The 18649-nt window shown below is 37.6% G+C and overlaps 1 protein-coding gene across 1 annotated transcript; it reads left to right on the top strand.

The window, feature by feature from the left end:
* Window positions 1-1341: 1341 nt before the first annotated feature.
* hp1bp3 (heterochromatin protein 1, binding protein 3) lies at window positions 1342-16455 on the top strand. The gene is made up of 13 exons (XM_038291226.1): window positions 1342-1491; window positions 1939-2013; window positions 3855-4026; window positions 6331-6399; window positions 6509-6665; window positions 6751-6894; window positions 11125-11184; window positions 12274-12413; window positions 12798-12888; window positions 12982-13141; window positions 14915-15026; window positions 15445-15594; window positions 15683-16455. The coding sequence occupies exons 2-13, from the start codon at window positions 1953-1955 to the stop codon at window positions 16248-16250; spliced, it is 1884 nt and encodes a 627-aa protein (XP_038147154.1). The 5' UTR covers window positions 1342-1491; window positions 1939-1952; the 3' UTR covers window positions 16251-16455.
* The last annotated feature ends 2194 nt before the right edge of the window (window positions 16456-18649 follow it).

Raw genomic sequence — 18649 nt, 5'->3', positions numbered from 1 at the left:
CGGCTGGATCTGTGTCTCTAATCTGGATTCTTTCTCTTAAATGTGTGCAGCCATGTTCTTTCAAGGTTCAGTTCAGCAATTATTCTCAACACCAATATGTGTGAAAGTTATGATTTATGATTAATCCTTTGTTTGCTACTGTAAGATACATTTTCCCACAATGTTTTTTTTTTTTTTTAGAAAAACTTAAGGGAAAACATACAAACAAATCTGATAATATGAATTATTTAGAATATGTTTTACACAACTCCTTACAATTTCAGTCCAATGAAATAAGCTGTAACACTTCTACAGATGTTATCAGATGGAAGCAGAGATGGGAAGTAACGAAGTACAAATACTTCGTTACTGTACTCAAGTAGATTTTTCTGATATTTTTACTTTACTACTTATTTTTATGGCGACTTTTTACTTCTACTCCTTACATTTTTACACAAATATCTGTACTTTCTACTCCTTACATTTTTAAAAATTGGCTCGTTACTTTAGTTTTGAATCATTTCAATGGAGTTACCGTTATTATTTTTCACGTCATCAATACCAAATTCAATCTAATTGGATGGGAATCTACGTTGCATTTGACGCATTCATTCGCTGCAAATCATTGCAGCTTGGTGGCGGTGGCGTTAGCATAGTAGTATGGACGACGAGATGATTGAAAATGAACACAACAGAGATCTAGTCTTATTGGCAGACATCTATTTAAAATGTAGGCAACGGCATGAAAAAAAAGTGGTTTCTACTTTTACTTTTATACTTTAAGTAAATTTACAAGCCTGTACTTTGTTACTTTTACTTGATTAAAGAAGTTTAATCAGTACTTCCACTTTTACCAGAGTATTTTTTAACACAAGTATCTACTTTTACTCAAGTTCGGAAAGTGAGTACTTTTGCCATCTCTGGATGGAAGTAATGCAGATATCTTTTACTTTTTCTGAAAGGTGTATGGACAGGATAGATCTTTAACCCATTTGACACTGACTTACTAGGAAATATAAATATGATTACCCTCAAAATAAATAAGCAATAAAGTTGCTGTAGAATTCTCATCTCTAATATAGAACTCATTAACACTGGTTCATGTGCAACTTTTTTCCAGAGAAAATGCAGCTTCTTATTTAACTTTGGATTTTATTTTTTTTAAGGTACTAATTGTATTTGAGTTGTTCTGACAAAGTAGAAAAGCTGTCAGGTCAGCAGGTAAGATCTAAGGCTTAAAAAAATAGATAATAATTTATGGTGTATATTTTTTCATTTGTTAAAGTTTATTATCTAAATTGGATGATTAGTGCATTGAAGGAAACTGATTAGATTTTTTTTCTTCCACAACGGCCCCATTTTATTATTATTTGAATCCTCTGAGGTTCCGCGTGACGCCGCACGTCATCAGCAGCGCACGCGGGGCGGGGCTCGTTAACGGAGAAATCGAAATAAAGGATCCTGCAGAAATCTCACCTGAAACTATCCCACTTCCCAGCGCACCGCTAAGAGGTTTGCCCGCTTTGCATACATAATCATTTTACGCGGAACATTAACTTGCACCGATTTCATGCTCAGAAACGCTGCTAATTGGAAAGGTTGTGTTTTTATTTGCTCCCAATGCAACTGAAATGAATCTTATCTGCCTTGCGCGACGCCATTACTGTGCTCCCAGCCCCACGGACAAAATGGCGATTGTGGCGAAAAAAAATTGTCGTCGCTCATTGTTTTGGGGGAGAGGATGAGATGAAGTTTGGTGAAAGCTGGTGGATATTCAGGGTCGCTGCGGTGTTTTTTAGGGGGCGTTGGTCTTTTCTTTGGAGGATAAATCTACCTCTGGATTCAAACGGAGGGGGGAATGAATGGAGGGGGTGGGAGGGGGGTTGTCCTTTCTTACTACGAATATAAACAGATTCTTGTAAACATGCTCACTGTGGTTCTTTATCCTTTTCTTTTTAGATTAATCTGCTGTGATGCCTATTCGCCGAGCAGCCGCTACTCCCACCCAGGAGAAGGCTCCTGGTGCAGAGAAAGGTGAGGGCCCTCCCCCCGTAAATAACATGGACCCCTGATAACCCCCCTCCCCAGTCTGTCTACAAAGTATTGATTACTGTGTTTTTTCTACTTTAAAATCAGTGGGGGTGCATTTGATCTTGTTTTGCATTGCCACAAAAAAACAAGTTCTTTACCGAACAGAATTGGGTGCAATTTTTTTTCTCTCTCTGAATTCTGACTTTTTTTCTCTCTGAATTCTGACTTTTTTTCTCTCTGAATTCTGACTTTTTTTCTCTGTGAATTCTGACTTTTTTTCTCTGTGAATTCTGACTTTTTTTCTCTGTGAATTCTGACTTTTTTTTCTCTGTGAATTCTGACCTTTTTTTCTCTGTGAATTCTGACCCTTTTTTCTCTCTGATTTCTGACCCTTTTTTCTCTCTGATTTCTGACCCTTTTTTCTCTCTGATTTCTGACCTTTTTTTCTCTCTGAATTCTGACTTTTTCTCTGTGAATTCTGACCTTTTTTTCTCTCTGATTTCTGACCTTTTTTTCTCTCTGAATTCTGACCTTTTTTTCTCTCTGAATTCTGACCTTTTTTCTCTCTGAATTCTGACCTTTTTTTTCTCTCTGAATTCTGACCTTTTTTGCTCCTGGAATTCTGACCTTTTTTTTCTCTCTGAATTCTGACCTTTTTTGCTCTTGGAATTCTGACCTTTTTTGCTCTCGGAATTCTGACCTTTTTTTTCTCTCTGAATTCTGACCTTTTTTGCTCTTGGAATTCTGACCTTTTTTGCTCTCGGAATTCTGACCTTTTTTTTCTCTCTGAATTCTGACCTTTTTTCTCTCTCTGAATTCTGACCTTTTTTTCTCTCTGAATTCTGACCTTTTTTGCTCTTGGAATTCTGACCTTTTTTGCTCTCGGAATTCTGACCTTTTTTTTCTCTCGGAATTCTGACCTTTTTTGCTCTCGGAATTCTGACCTTTTTTTTCTCTCTGAATTCTGACCTTTTTTTCTCTCTGAATTCTGACCTTTTTTTCTCTCTGAATTCTGACCTTTTTTTCTCTCTGAATTCTGACCTTTTTTGCTCTCGGAATTCTGACCTTTTTTTGCTCTCGGAATTCCGACCTTTTTTCTCTCTGAATTCTGACCTTTTTTGCTCTCGGAATTCTGACCTTTTTTGCTCTCGGAATTCTGACCTTTTTTTGCTCTCGGAATTCTGACCTTTTTTCTCTCTGAATTCTGACCTTTTTTCTCTGTGAATTTTGACCCATTCTCTCGGAACTCTGACTTGTTTTCTGGGAACTCTGACTTGATTTCTGACTTGTTTTCCCCCATCGGAATTCAGTTTTTTTTTTTTTTTTTTTTCTTTAGAATTCTGATTTTTTTTTTTTCTGTTCCCTCAGAATTCTGACTCTTTTTTTATATATATATATATATATATATATATTCCATCAGAATACCGACTCTCCTTGTGAGTTGATATGAGGTGTTTGGGAGGGCCAGTGAAAAATTATGAAATTAGGCAACTTTTTAAATACCCGAGAGGCCCCCAGTGATGCTATTTCATTAATGGAGGAGCAGAAGGTGATTAAAACAAGAGACCTAGTTTAGTCTCTAAAACAGACATTGCTACAGCTTGATGCTAACATGTTTGTTAGCTGAAAGAATTCAGTCAGAATTCTGAGGGAAAAAAGTCAGAATTGAAAAAATAAATTGTATATTAATTATATATTGTGACTTAAATAGGAGATTAAAGTCAGAATATCCTGAAATAAAATTTGAAAAATCAGTTAACTTTTTTTTGTTTTTTTCAGTGGCCCTAATTCTTTTCCGTAGATCTTTGTTTAGTGTTCTTTTTTTATTTCTTTTAACTTCAAAGACCCAGAAGCCGCATCAGAGGAGTCGCCCCCTGCTGACGAGGAGCAGCCTGCATCCTCAGCTGCCCCAGCTGAGGAGGAGACCTCAGGCGACGGAGAGACTGAGGGGAATGCTGAGAAGGCAGAGCAGAAGCCATTGGAGCCGAAGGAGGAAAATGAAGATTCGAAAGAAGAGTGAGTTATGACCGAGACATGGGTTATTGGTGAAAGCGCTGCGATATTTCACTATGATAGCACTTTTATCTTTTGAGATGATCCTTACCTCTGCTGGATTACTGCAGACCGCTCTCATGGTCACAGTGTTGTGCTCCTCAAAGATGTGAGGTCCTGTCACAGCCACAGTAATTCCCTGCACTCTTGAGTTGAATGACCAATGAGCTCATAGTCATGGAGGAGTCCAGGAGGAGAAGATGCTGTCTAGTTTTTTCCCCCTGGCAGACTACAGTACCAAATACCGTGTTACTTTTAGGTCAACTTGATTCTCTGTCCAGGTGATTTCTTCTGCCAAATGACTTCTTGTCATACAGGACAACCTTTTCTGCATTTTTTGAGTTAATGGTTGATTAGTTTCAGCCCATAAGGTCGATTCCTTCCATGCTAGCTGCTCATCTTCGGTTATTTTCTGTTGAAACAACAAAAAGAGATGATTTAATCCTTTGTCAAGTTCTTAAAAAAAACAAACAAACAAAAAAAAACATTGGGAGTCGTTTCTACCCAAGGTACAGAATGTGAGTTATCCTCACGCAGTTCCCATCTCAAGTGTTTTTATATAGCCTAGAATATTATCTGTGGAAAGCACAACTGTGTTTTATTACACCTTTTGTGACTCTTATAGCTCCCATCACAGTAAAAGAATAAAATCAGCGGAAAGAAAATTTCTTTTACCACCTGAGTTTTTTCAATAAGTTTTAGGCAGCAGATACTTTATTAGCAAAAAGGTTCTACATTGGATTTTACATTGAGAACAAGACATTTCTATGAAGTTCTCATGTTAAAGGTGGGAGCTACTCCCGGTCAGTAAGTGTTACTCACTCGCTCCGGTTCCCAGCTTAACTTATTCACAGCTGGACTGATGTTCCCCGTCATAAGAGAAGGTTTGCTGATTTTATTTCAGATATTTGAGCTTTTAAGCATTGAGTGATGCAATTAGGGCTGAAACAATTAATCGGTTTGATCGTGATTAATCGATTATTGAAATAGTCGTCAACTAATTTAGTAATCCATTAATCGTTAACTGGAGTATAGAGACTCTAAAACATGCCTTTAGCTGACAGAACAACCCACTTAGAGCAGTAATTATACTAAGATTGTAAAAAAATAAAATAAACATTTTAGATTAATAAAAAAAAAAAGTGTCAATCTGCTCTACTCAGAACTCCTCGAATGCAAAAGTTTTACTTTCACCTGGTTTAATTAGAATAAGTATTTAAGGAACCTTTTGACTATCCAATTATGAATCGATTAATCTAAAAAATCATCTACATATTAATCGATTTGCAAAATAATCGTTAGTTGCAGCCCTAGATGCGATACACGGATACTTGATACTCTAACCATACGTACTTGTATAACTTATTTTATAGTGTGGAATGATGGGAAACGCTGGATCAGATATTTTTTTAGAGAACAATACATAACATGAGGTATGAGAACAACATGACTTATAAATAAACCAAACAAAAGAAGCTTTGTGTTTGTTTGAGCTTTCTAATATGAGATTTTAGAGGCAGGCCAATATATCCAGATGTTTCCGCTGTCCATAGCGTTCCTTGACAGTGTCGTTTCTAAGTGCTTCCGAGACACCGGCCACAACCAAACTTGCTTCCGAACCTTCCACCACAACAATCCCTCCCCCTTGATAATCGGCCAATCACATTCACTTTGTCCACTACGACTTTAAAAAAAAAAAAAAAAAAACACACAAATTCTCTCCAAACTGTTTGCAGCGAAGTGCAAAATTGGTTATAAATGCAATCATTTAGGCTGCACAGTGCAGCTAAGATATGTCGTCACACATTGACACAGCAAGTGGTTTAGCATGCATCTATTGACTATTTGCATAGAGGATAGCAAGACGCTAAAAAACACCGTGTACTAAAAATATCGTAGCAAAGGAAGATGAGAGGATGGATAAATCTAAGTATATAGTGTCTGATATGTTAATATTCAGTGATTTTGTGATCTGGAATATTAGCTCTATGCAGCCAATAAACAATTCCTGAGCATATTAAATGTAAATGTTATAACATTTGTGATCATTACCATTGGTGAACATAGATCTAGGCACTCGGGTTTTATTTGACGAGATGTTTTGAAAAGTTTACTTTTCTTTTCACCCTCTTCCTCCTCCTGTTCTCCCCGATGGCAATGAATAATTCTGCACTTAGATTAGTGGCATTTCAGCTCAAATTACCATTGTGGTCATGAAGACGGATGTTCTGAAACTTGAATTTTGTCTCTCTTGCCGGTGACAAACAGACAAATTGTGAAATGCGAGGACTGCGCGGCTGGACAGTGCTCCACACACTGCTATGTTCTCCTTCTAAGGTGAGGATGTGATTAAAGATAAGGGTGGTAACGATCACAGTGAAATATCGCTTCAAGCCTACTGACCCAAACCCCTTCCCTCAACTTGTGTTGCTTCCTCTGGTGGCAGGATGAAAGATGGCATGAAGTATAAGAAATCCAAAACCAAGAAGGTGAAACGGACAATTCCTGCATGGGCTAGCGTCACCTCAAGCAAAAATATTCCTGTTACCAACTTTGCAGGCAGGCAGAACCAAATGGAAAACATCCTTGTGGAAGCTATAGGGGTGTGTACCAACTCTGAGCTCATCTTAGTCCTGGTCCTCTCTCCATGCCCTCGGTTTCTTTCAACCCTGTGTGTTTTCTTTGCAGTCCTCTAACGAGAGGTCTGGGATGTCCTTCCAGTCCGTCATGAAATATATTTTGAAAAAATACCCAGGGATGGAGCTTAACAAAAAGAAGTTTATCATCAAGAAGGCGATGAAGAAACACTTGGAGAAGGGCACAATCAAGCAGGTAAAAGGGTTTTTTTAACTTTCCCTGCAGGGCTGCAAAAAGAGGCGCGGTTTGCAGCTTGTTAGCAGTAGAATGTTAGCACTAGCCATGCTAATTAGCAGCAAGGAAGAATATATGTGCAAAAACTTCTTGGTGGCCCTTGGCTCTACTATGATGGCTTTTAATCACTGCTAAAATATTTGGGAACCAAGTAGAACACAGTACAGGTGCTGGTCATAAAATTAGAATATCATGAAAAAGTAGATTGATTTCAGTAATTCCATTTAAAAAGTGAAACTTGTATATTATATTCATACATTACATACAAACTCATATATTTCAGATGTTTATTTTGTTTAATTTTGATGATTACAAATGACAACAAATGAAAATCTTAAATTCATCATATCAGAAAATTAGAATATTGTGAAAAGGTTCAAAATTGATGGCCCCTGGTGCCACACTCTAATCAGCTAATTAACTCAAACCACCTGCAAAAGCCTTTAAATGGTCTTTCAGTCTAGTTCTATAGGCTACACAATCATGGGGAAGACTGCTGACTTGACAGTTGTCCAAAAGACGACCATCGACACCTTGCACAAGGAGGGCAAGACACAAAAGGTCATCGCTAAAGAGGCTGGCTGTTCACAGAGCTCAGTGTCCAAGCACATTAATAGAGAGGCGAAGGGAAGGAAAAGATGTGGTCGAAAAAAGTGTACAAGCAAGAGAGATAACCGCACCCTGGAGAGGATTGTGAAACAAAACCCCTTCAAAAATGTGGGGGAGATTCACAAAGAGTGGACTGCAGCTGGAGTGAGTGCTTCAAGAACCACCACACACAGACGTATGAAAGACATGGGTTTCTGCTGTCGCATTCCTTGTGTCAAGCCACTCTTGAACCACAGACAGCGTCAGAAGCGTCTTGCCTGGGCTAAAGAGAAACAGGACTGGACTGCTGGTGAGTGGTCCAAAGTCATGTTCTCTGATGAAAGTAAATTTTGCATTTCCTTTGGAAATCAAGGTCCCAGAGTCTGGAGGAAAAGAAGAGAGGCACTTCATCCACGTTGCTTGAAGTCCAGTGTAAAGTTTCCACAGTCAGTGATGGTTTGGGGTGCCATGTCATCTGCTGGTGTTGGTCCATTGTGTTTTCTGAGGTCCAGGGTCAACGCAGCCACATACCAGGAAGTTTTAGAGCACTTCATGCTTCCTGCAGCTGACCAACTTTTTGGAGATGCAGATTTCATTTTCCAACAGGACTTGGCACCTGCACACAGTGCCAAAGCTACCAGTACCTGGTTGAAGGACCATGGTATCCCTGTTCTTAATTGGCCAGCAAACTCTCCTGACCTTAACCCCATAGAAAATCTATGGGGTATTGTGAAGAAGAAGATGCAATACACCAGACCCAACAATTCAGAAGAGCTAAAAGCCACTATTAGAGCAACCTGGGCTATCATAACACCTGAGCAGTGCCACAGACTGATCGACTCCATGCCACGCCGCATTGCTGCAGTAATACAGGCCAAAGGAGGCCCAACTAAATACTGAGTGCTGTACATGCTCATACTTTTCATGTTCATACTTTTCAGTTGGCCAACATTTCTATAAATCCTTTGTTTTTATTGGTCTTCAGTAATATTCTAATTTTCTGATATGATGAATTTGAGATTTTCATTTGTTGTCATTTGTAATCATCAAAATTAAACAAAATAAACATCTGAAATATATGAGTTTGTATGTAATGTATGAATATAATATACAAGTTTCACTTTTTAAATGGAATTACTGAAATCAATCTACTTTTTCATGATATTCTAATTTTATGACCAGCACCTGTATAATAACAGATGCCAGAGTTTTTTTTTTCACAGATGTCAACATTTAGAAAATCCATGTTTCCTCTTTAATTAAGAGTTGTACGTTTTAATCTAAAACCTAGAAAACACAAATGATATGTTGCCTCTTTAAAATGGAAGCAAATGTCTTATTTAAGATGTTAAACAACAATACTAAGTGGTCTTTTGGGTCTCCAATCGACTTTTTTTTTTTTTTTTTTTTTTTTGAGTAAAACAGTTGGCTGCAGACCGTGGTCTTGGGGCCAAAGAGCTGATTGAGCATTCTGGTGATTCTCAGTCATCCAGGTCATAGTAATTCCAAAAAAGTAAAAAAAAAACATAAACTGGACTTAGTTTCCAAGTTTGAAGGCAGCTTTTTCAATTCAAAATGTAAGAAATAGCATTGAGTTTAAAGCATTATATAGTGGACCAAAACAAAGCCATGTCTTCGCTTTTAAAAACAGGCAAATCGAACCAGACGAACGGGTCCACCCCTTTGTTTCTAAGCCAAAACAAGGCTTTGTTTTGGTTCACTCTATAAAGCCTCAAACTTAAGCTATTTCTGACATTTTGAATTGAAAAGGCTTCCTCAATGGGAAGTAAAACTTCCTCAAACTTGGAAACAAAGTTCAGTTGATTGTTTAACTTTTTCGGAAAGCAGATCGAGTCAAGTATAACTATGGTGAACACTTATTCTTCGCTCTCTGAATGAAAAAAAAAAACAGTTTTAGAGCACAGCAGCCTGAACGAAGCATCAGCCTCTTTTCTTTCCTATTGCGTTAACGTTTACAAATCAGGCAGTTCATTTTATTGCCTGACGTACTTTCTAAATGATTAAATTTAGAAACTATATTCTTCTAAACTAACCTCACCTGGTGGCAGGCCTTTTAAGTCCACTTAATAGAACCTGCATGACAGCATGAAGTAGGTTAAAAGGGCTGTGAAAGCAACACATCACCTTGATCTGAAATGGTCATAAGCAAAAAAGCAAGAAGCAAAGTCCTATCAGTCTAGAAAAAAATACTATTGCTAAGACTTTTTAGAGCTGCTCCAACCAAAGTGAGTCCAAGAATCCAGAACTACAGCTGTGTTGATGATACTATAATGTCTGGCTGTGCTTAACCTCATGTAGCCATGTTTTCTTTCAACTAAATTAGAATTTTAAGATATTTTTTAAAGTTTGAAAAAAGGAAATGCGAATTTCCGGTGTTTCCAATTGGTTTGAAGTGAGTTAACCAAGAACTCCATATTCCCCCTATATCATCATCCAAAATATGTTGTCATGCATGGCTGTAGTTAAGAGGAAGTCGAGGCTGAAATCCAGCACTGACTACAGCTCAGTAATGGAGTGACGTTTTAATGAATGTGTTGCAATCGAGCTGGTAGTTCTTACATGTCGGTTAGTAACGGCTCATTAAGTCTTTCGCAAAAGCCATCTCAGCAAGTGATTAAAAAAATTATAAAACTGCGATTTTAAGGGAGTTTATTTGAATTTTTACTGTTTCCATCCAGTTTCTCTGATGCAATACTTTTAATTGTACATTAGAAAAAGCTGATGGAAACACTCCTTGTGATAGATTGAACCAAGAGTTCTGCTTTCTCTTAGGAGTCTGTGGGGAAAAATTCAGTTAACCCTCCGAAGTTAGTGGGTTACTGCCTGTTTTTTAAACAATCGGCATTTGGCTCCCTTCCTTAGCAAAAAAAGCTTGTTCTAATCCCTGCTCATTAGCTGTTTGGTCTTTTTTTTTTTTTTTTTTTTTCCTGCCGCTGTGAGGCTGGTGACACCATCATGCGGGTTTGGTGATGATGTCATCAGTGCGGCAGAAATCGGGAAAGTAAATGAGGAGCAATGTGTAAGGAAGCTAAGGCGTAGTCGGTCTGTTTATCTGTCGGAATCCCTCTCACATGTGCTGCGCCATTTTCATAGAATGTTAACAGAGCGGTTTCAGCTCGTTAGATCACACGTGACTGACGCGGTGTGTTGACGTCTGTACGTTGCGCTCAATGGTATCACATATATTAGCGTGCTGATGCGAATCTGGTGGCCCCACAGCATGCCGATCAGAGGCGTGATGATTGTTTTTAACATGCATCGCTTTCTGAGTCGTTAGACACAGGTCGGTGAACTGTTCCCACTGCCACTAAAAGCCAATTGTTTGCTGGTTTAAGTTTTTTTTTGTCAGTGGGAAAGGGGTATTGGTTATTAGGTTGGAGAAGCCTTTTTAAGTTTTCAATGTTGGCTCAGTTCTGCCCTCTGACTTTTGGGTTATATGTAGCCTTTGGCTGTCCATGCATCCTTACAGTCTAGAATAATGTCATGATAAAGTTTGATTCAAATATTCGTTTTTTAAAGCTCTAATGGTTTAACTGCTGAAAGTTAAAAGGTAATATGCATTTCTCTGTTCCTGTCTTACAGCTAAAGGGAAAAGGCCTTTCAGGGACCTTCGCCATGGGCAAACAGCCTCCTCCATCCAAGGTGTGTTTCTGTAGCGACCTCTACTCTGTAACTTTAATCTGGATTTTTGTTTTTCCTGAAAGGAAACTGTAGTTTCACAGATTGTTTGCCAAAACACCAGTAGAATGATCCTGAGGTTCCTGTGCATTATTACACAGCCTAACCTGGTAATAATGGTGAAAATATGATGAAGCTGCTAGGTCTAACAGGTCATCAGACTTGGATGGAGCAAAAACTAACAGTGTTATCAGGCTTCCTGTTTTCTGTAACTATATTGACACCAACCATTGAAAGATTTCTTTTGAAAATGTAGCTGTTCTTTAAAAACCTTTGGATGCCTTTGTTTCTTCATAGAATTTCTTTTTGAAAAGCCTCGGCGTTGCTAAACATGGCAGACTCTGTTATTATGGTGCATTTCTTATAAAGAAAATAAAAGCATTTTTAATTTGAGTTCATCGGTGAGCATAAAATACCTTTATTTCTCACCATTCTTTTTATTCTTAAACCAAATGTTTAACTTTTGACACAAAAGCCCTGCAACATTAAAACAAAGATGTTTTTTGAAAGATGAAAACAGTTTCTGCTGTGTCACCAAAGCTGTCATTAGGAGCAGCGTTTGACAACCTGTAACTTTTCCTTTTTACAGTCCTTAAAGGGGAATGCAGTTTTTTTTACATTGGGCCCTGTATTTTACGTTATTACATCGTGTTCTACTCTAACATATGAGTTTTGTGTGATTTGGAGCTGTTCTGAAGATATTCTGTTAGGTTATATCCAAGTAACGTCTTCCTTTGGGCAACGACTATAAGGCACAAACTAAACTGTTCATAATTTATTCTTTATGGTACGCCAGCATTCATAACATGTAGGCCAATTACTGTCCCCCAAACATCCGTGGTTATATTTTTTATATTAGCGGCATATTAACATCATTGGCTTGAATTTTTGATTTTCAAAGTATTTTACTGATTGTCACACCATTTGCAGTGTTTCTAATGGGATGCCTTAGTTTCTCAGAAGCAGCTCTCCTCTTATCATGACCACCTTATATTGGCTCTAATCATTGCAGCCAGAGGTAATGCTTGTTCTGTCTGCGGTGTCTGTGTGTAGAAAGGAGCTCAGAAGCAGGAGTCTCTGGGAGACGCCCTTCCTCTGATCATCACTCGGCTCTGTGAGCCCAAAGAGGCGTCTTACTATCTGATCAAGAAGTACCTGGAGCAGCACTTCCCCAGCTTCAACATTGAAAACAGGTATCCAAGCGACTCTTTGTCTTTTTTTACATCGTCTGGATTTAAACAAAACAGTCACAATAACTAAAAGCAGGTTCAGTTTAGCAAGACTTGTTTAATTTTAATTAAAATACAGAGCTCAAACCTGAAGTAGGGAAGGCTAAGAGACACTGTCCCTCTCTAGATGTTTCCCTGCTCAAAACCCCATCATCAAATGATTGGATTACCTCTTAAGGGCGCCATCAGGATATTCTGCGATCTGGAAATGAGCCATTTCATTTTGTTTAGATCTCATGTAATACATCAAATGTTATAATCCATGTGCCAGTCTTGCTTCCTACTAGTGTTAAAGGCACATGGGCTATAAAAAGAGTCTTCTTAGTGTTGTATATATTTTTTTCTCAGGCCCGACCTCCTGAAGTCGGCCCTTGTGAGAGCCGTAGAGAAAGGACATCTGGAGCAAATCACAGGGAAAGGAGCAACAGGAACTTTCCAGGTAGATCTCTTCTATTTTCCAGTGATTATTTTACCAGACCTGTGTTGCCATTGTTGTCAGCATTTCATTTGTTCTGAATCGCTTCCGTCTCAGCTGAAGCGAGCTGCCAAAGAGGCGCAGCTGAAAGGCAGCATGTTGGAGGATGCCATCACGGTCGCCATCACAGCTATGAACGAGCCCAAAACCTGTAGCACCACATCTCTGCGCAAATATCTGGTAGATTCCAACAAGCACGTAAAGGAGAACCTGTTGGGTAAGTCTCGCGTCTGAATCCTCGCTGGTCTTAGCAGGTTCATAGCCTAGCTTGAAGGAAAATGTCCTTTAGGACTCAGTTTTTATGGCATATATACGAAAAGATGAAATGCGTAGAAAAAATCTCCATCATGCCGGATATAATGTATCTATACTCGGGATGATTTCGGTAAATACAAGGCATAGTCATTATTAGGTGAAACTGTTTATTGCAGCGCCTTTATAAAAATAAATGGATTAAACTATATTTGGCTCTAAATGTCTTTAAAGATTTAACATCAATTAGTGATGTTGTATTGGTATTGCATTATTGTATTAATATCAACCAAAAATGAATATCAGAATGTATCGGTCTGCATCTGAATCAGCTCATATATAGGCAAGCTGATGGAAGTTTTCTGCTTAAAATGAATACCGATGAACTGATCATTTTTTCTCTCATATCTCTTCATCAGGCCTAATAAGGCCATTTCTAATACAGCAAGCTCCGAATGAGTGGAAAATGTGCTGATGTCAGATCAGGTCATTATTATCTCTAAATATTCAATGCTGCAATTATAATTTCAGAAATGGAAAAAGTTGCATCAGGACGTCCCTAACATTTTTCATTAGTTACGCTTCGATCTATATTCTAAATAAGTAAGCAAAAATATTACATGTAAAATACTGCTACAGCTAAGACGTTTTAAGAATAAAACTATTATTATTTTGAATATGACATCCGTTTAACTTTAACCTAGCTCTTTAGTCTTTAAACATTTAAATAAATGACTTCTTTGAATATTAAAAACAGTCAGACGTCATTATAACAAATATTTACAGTTGAAAGTAATCAGGGATTTTGTTTTTACTTTTTTCTTTTTTAATCAGGGATTTTTTTTTTTTTTTTTTGTTTCTTGATTGGCAAACTAATGATTAGTATGAAGCTCATAAAAACATTTATATTTGGAAGTCGTGATTATGTGAGAAATGATTGCCATTTAAGTATTTTGTTGTTTGGTAATTAAAGAAATTCGATCTACTGGAATTGTTCTGCGATCTGTAACATACATTTCAACTTGTTCCTGTGGAAAATTTGTAGCTTTACAAGCATGTATTAAAACTTCCTCACCTGATGAGGATAATTTATTTCTATGAATTGTGAAGTTGAGTCTTAATGTGGCTTAACTTTAAAGTTCAGGAATGATTTCAACAAGTTTCAACAAGAGTCAGACGTAGTTGTTGTTTAGTCAAGGCAGATTTACTTAAAAAGCTGTTTAAAAACAGGTTGATGATCAACCTTGTTGTGGGAAAAGATATTCAGTTATGCAATTCGGTTAAATAAAGGAGATGTATGGTAATTCACTCAGTCAGCATTTTATTATCCTTTGCAAAGGCAGAACAGCTCAGTCACAGCAGCCCTTCCAGGTGGATGTCATTGTTAGACGCAGTTTCCTCTCACTAACTTAAACCCTGCAGTTAAGCAAAAAAAATTGTCAGCTGAAGAAAAGAGTAAAGAATTATGAATAAAACCTGAGAAAGTCTGTAATATTATGACGATTCTCTTTATTCCAAACACTTCTTAATAGGATGAACACCTTGTAGACTTGTAGCTGATTGAATTATTTTAAAAGTAAATGGAAAATCAGCATTCAGTGTTCAGGCTGGTTGTTTTTCTCCAAGTTGTAGGCTTTAGTATTTTAGATTTCGGCTGATTTAAACTGTAGGTTTTGGTTCTGTTAAGCTAATAAGCAAACATTCATGTGAAGTCGGTAAAACAAACTCTCTTCTGCAGTGGCCAACTTGAGGAGGACTCTGACGAAGTGTAAAGTGCTGGGCTGGATGGAGCAGATCACTGGTCACGGTTTCACAGGGACATATCAGCTCTCCTTTCCATTTTATCCCAGGTAATCCAGCTCTTACAAGTGAAATCCTTTAAAGGGGCCTAGTTGCATACTATGCCTGGTTTATAATTATTATATAACTTATTCATGTTAAGACAAAGCAATAAAAATCCAGTAGCTATCTTGAAAGTGTTTATGTATTCCTGTTTAAGCATGAAAATCTGTTTTAACCAGAGTGATTAGCAGATTGAAACATGCTTATACATCTTCGCCCTCTGCTGGCAGTACTTAGTCAAACATCTATCAACCTTTTTCAGCCTCTGAGGCTTCAGCTCCCTATTCTATAAATGTTTGATTGTATTCCAAGCCCTACCTGTCTTGTCAAAACTGTTTATAACCAGTAAGAATATATTACGGTAATAATTTAACGTACTGAAGGGTAGCCCCTTTGTTTACTTCTTTTTTTCCCACGTTCTCACAGTCCGACCACCCTTTATCCAGAGAAGTTCAAAGATGCTCCAAAAAAAGTAGTCAAACCGAAGAAAACTGTAGATTCCTCCGATGAGGAGGAGGAAGACGAAGAAGAATCAGAGGAAGAGGAGTCAGAAGATGAAGCTCCGGCTCGAAGGAGGTAAATCTAAGCAACGATATAAGCCCCTATGGCATACTGTTATGCCTTTCTGTGTATTGTACAATCTAACTTATCCAATCACTCTCAGGAAATCCAATAAGAGGCCTCCCCCCAAGGCTCAGCGTCCTCCACCAACCAAGAAATCCCGCAGTGTCAGCAAGTCCAAGGCAAGAGGCAGAGGTCGTCAGCTTGCAAAGACTCCTCCGGCCAAGAAAACTGTGAAATCAGGGAAGAACCCATCAAAGAAGGAGACTGTATCAACGCCTAAAGCTACACCTGTGAAGAGAGGTGCTCCCTCAAGAAAGTCTAAAACACCAGCCGTAAAAAAGCTAAGCAAAAGAGGGTCCAGGAAAGCGGCATCCAGAGAGTCCTCCCCAGATGAGCCCAAAGTGGAAAAGGTGACAGCAAAAAGTGGGTCCAGGCGAACAAAAGCTGAGGAGTCCTACCCTGAGGAGCCTAAAGTCGTAAAGGAGACTTCAAAAAGTGGATCAAAGCGAGCTAAAGTGGAAGAGTCGACCCATGAGGAGCCGGCGGCCAAAAAGCAGGCCACCAAAGGCGGCTCCAAAAAGGAGGCATCTTCTGAGAAGGCCGACCTCCAAAAGAAAACGAAAAGCAGCAAACAGTCGGCCCGGAAGTCCAAGAGAGGAAAATACTAAACCCATGAGCGCCTTCCAGAAACTGGGCTGTGCAGACCGTTCAGAAGTCTGCGGCTGTGTTTCAACGCTCTCTGTTTTCATCCTTCTTTTCTGTTTTAGAGGGCTGTAGTTTTAAAGTTTGTTTCTTTCTACTGTAGAGTAAGGACATGATCGTAACAGTTGCGTTAGCTGTGCATTGAGCGTGTGTTGAAGTACTCTTTTTTTTTTTTTTTTTTTTTTTTTTATAATTTCTTAAATTTTATTATTTTCAAATTCATGTGTAGAAGAGCTTAGTTAGTGTTGCTGTTAAAGCTGCCAGCTTGAGGAAAGCATAGCGAAATTCACCAAACTGTAACTAGAACTATGTCTTGACTTCTGTTTGTACGTGTTCATCCACTCAGCGCTGGCGGCTCACATTCCTAATCCCAACAAAAGAGAGTTCAGTGTTTTTTCAAAGTGGGGGGGGGGGATGTCCTTTTTTTATTATTATTAATTTTTAAAAGAGTTTAAAGACATTAAGTGGTCCATGTGCTGCTTTATAAAATGAAAGAAATTAAGACTGTTGTCCTGTGTCGTAGGACTCCAATCCTTTGGAATCTTATCCATATTCCTAAACCTTTATATATTTTCCTTTTGGGGAGGGGTTATGTTCAGGCAGCATCCATGTTGGTTTAATTGGGAAGACAATATTTAGTATTGAAGTTTATCTGTTAACCGCTGTTACTTGGTTCCAAATGATGAAAAATGTGTTGTAAGAAATTGGGGAATTCAGCTCATAAGAACCCTGCATGCATGTATTGTTATGCTTTTTTTCCAAGTCATTAATAAAATGGCTATATTTGTAAACTGTCTGTTTCTTATTATAACAGTTAACTTTGAAATATTTTTGCTCTATTTTTTATTTTATTTTGTTCTTTTAGCAGAAATCCCTGAAAGATATCTTCAAATTAGTGACCTGTAGTGTCTTTAGATTGTTTTTAGTTGCAATGTTCTGCTTTTCTAGGGTTTTGGCTTTTCCTTCATAAATGTTTCATTAATTTACATTTTTTTTTTGTCATAACTCAGTGTATATATATCTAATGTTGGGTTCTGGGCAAATTAGAGTTGTGCTGGTTTTGAAGTTGTTGGATGGTAAAGCAGATTTTCCCCAATGGAATAAGGAAAGTATGCATCAAAATTTGGTGCAGAGATGATTCAAAAATCTTTTCATGAACTAAATAAGAATAAAATAAAAGCAGTTGGTGCATATAAAATCACAAATTATTACTACCTCAGTTATCAATCAAAAGCAGTTCTAAACAAATAGATTTTTAACTTAAGACTTGAAAGAAATCAGGATTTCAGCCACTCTTCAATGTTTAAGTTTATTACAGATATTTAACAGATATTTGCATAAAAAGTATTATAGGCCAGTGCTTTTGAACAGTATTTTTCTAGAACTACATGATCAAAACTAAGCTTCTCTTTCCCTGACTGTTTTTAAGACTGGTTGCTCTTTTCTTCCATTATGAAAGTAAAAATATATATATATATTTAAAAGAAGGAGAAAACTAAATAGTGTACTGTTAGACTGTGGATAAATCACTTGCAAATTTCTATTTGATTACAAAATAACCTCTTGTTGGCATCAGAATAGCATTTGGTTTTGCAAGAATATATTACTTAGCAAGAAACTAAATTTGAGGTTTTGATGAGCTACATAGCATAACATGTCTTCAGAGAACAGATCTGTGTCTGTACTTGTCCTGTTGGACCTCAGAGCAGCATTTGATACACACTGCTAGAAGGGCTAGAAGGTGCTGTTGAGTTAAAAGAAGCAGCAGTGGGCTGGCCTAAATCATATAAGTCTGATGGATTCCAGTTTATTCATGTAAATGTTATTTCTTTAAACTCCAGGGTTACTTGTGAGGTACCACAGGGGTCAGTGTTTGGGGCAATTATCTTGGCTTTATTTGTTCCTAAATCTTGATTAGGTTCTTCAAGACGTAAAAACATATAATTGAAATGCTGTTTTTAAATTTAAAAAAACAGACCTTGTCATCTAAGGATCAAAGACTGAAAGGGGTGTCTTGGTCTGTTCATCTGAATGGCATTAAATCTGCCTTTGTTAATAAGTTAAAGCACCTTGGTCTTCTTTTTTAACATGGCATAGTGTCATGTTACAGAACATGTTTCTAGGATTTGCTTCTGCTTTCAGGTATTGCCAGAATTTAAAGAATATATATATTATATTTTTGTTTTAATGCTCCTTTTCTGCAAAACCACATATCACACTACAAAATCTAAGTAAGTCAATATTTCTTAAACATGAGTGCATTTTTGCTTGAATTGGGCAGGTGAGACAATTTACATTTAAAATAAGAAAAAAAAAACAGCTTTTATTTCAAGTCCAAATCTAATTATCTTATTTTAAGCATAAA

This window comes from Cyprinodon tularosa, unplaced genomic scaffold (genome assembly GCF_016077235.1).
Source record: "Cyprinodon tularosa strain WSP-4 unplaced genomic scaffold, ASM1607723v1 ctg297, whole genome shotgun sequence".
NCBI lineage: Eukaryota > Metazoa > Chordata > Actinopteri > Cyprinodontiformes > Cyprinodontidae > Cyprinodon > Cyprinodon tularosa.
This window is presented reverse-complemented; position numbering and strand designations above follow the sequence as displayed.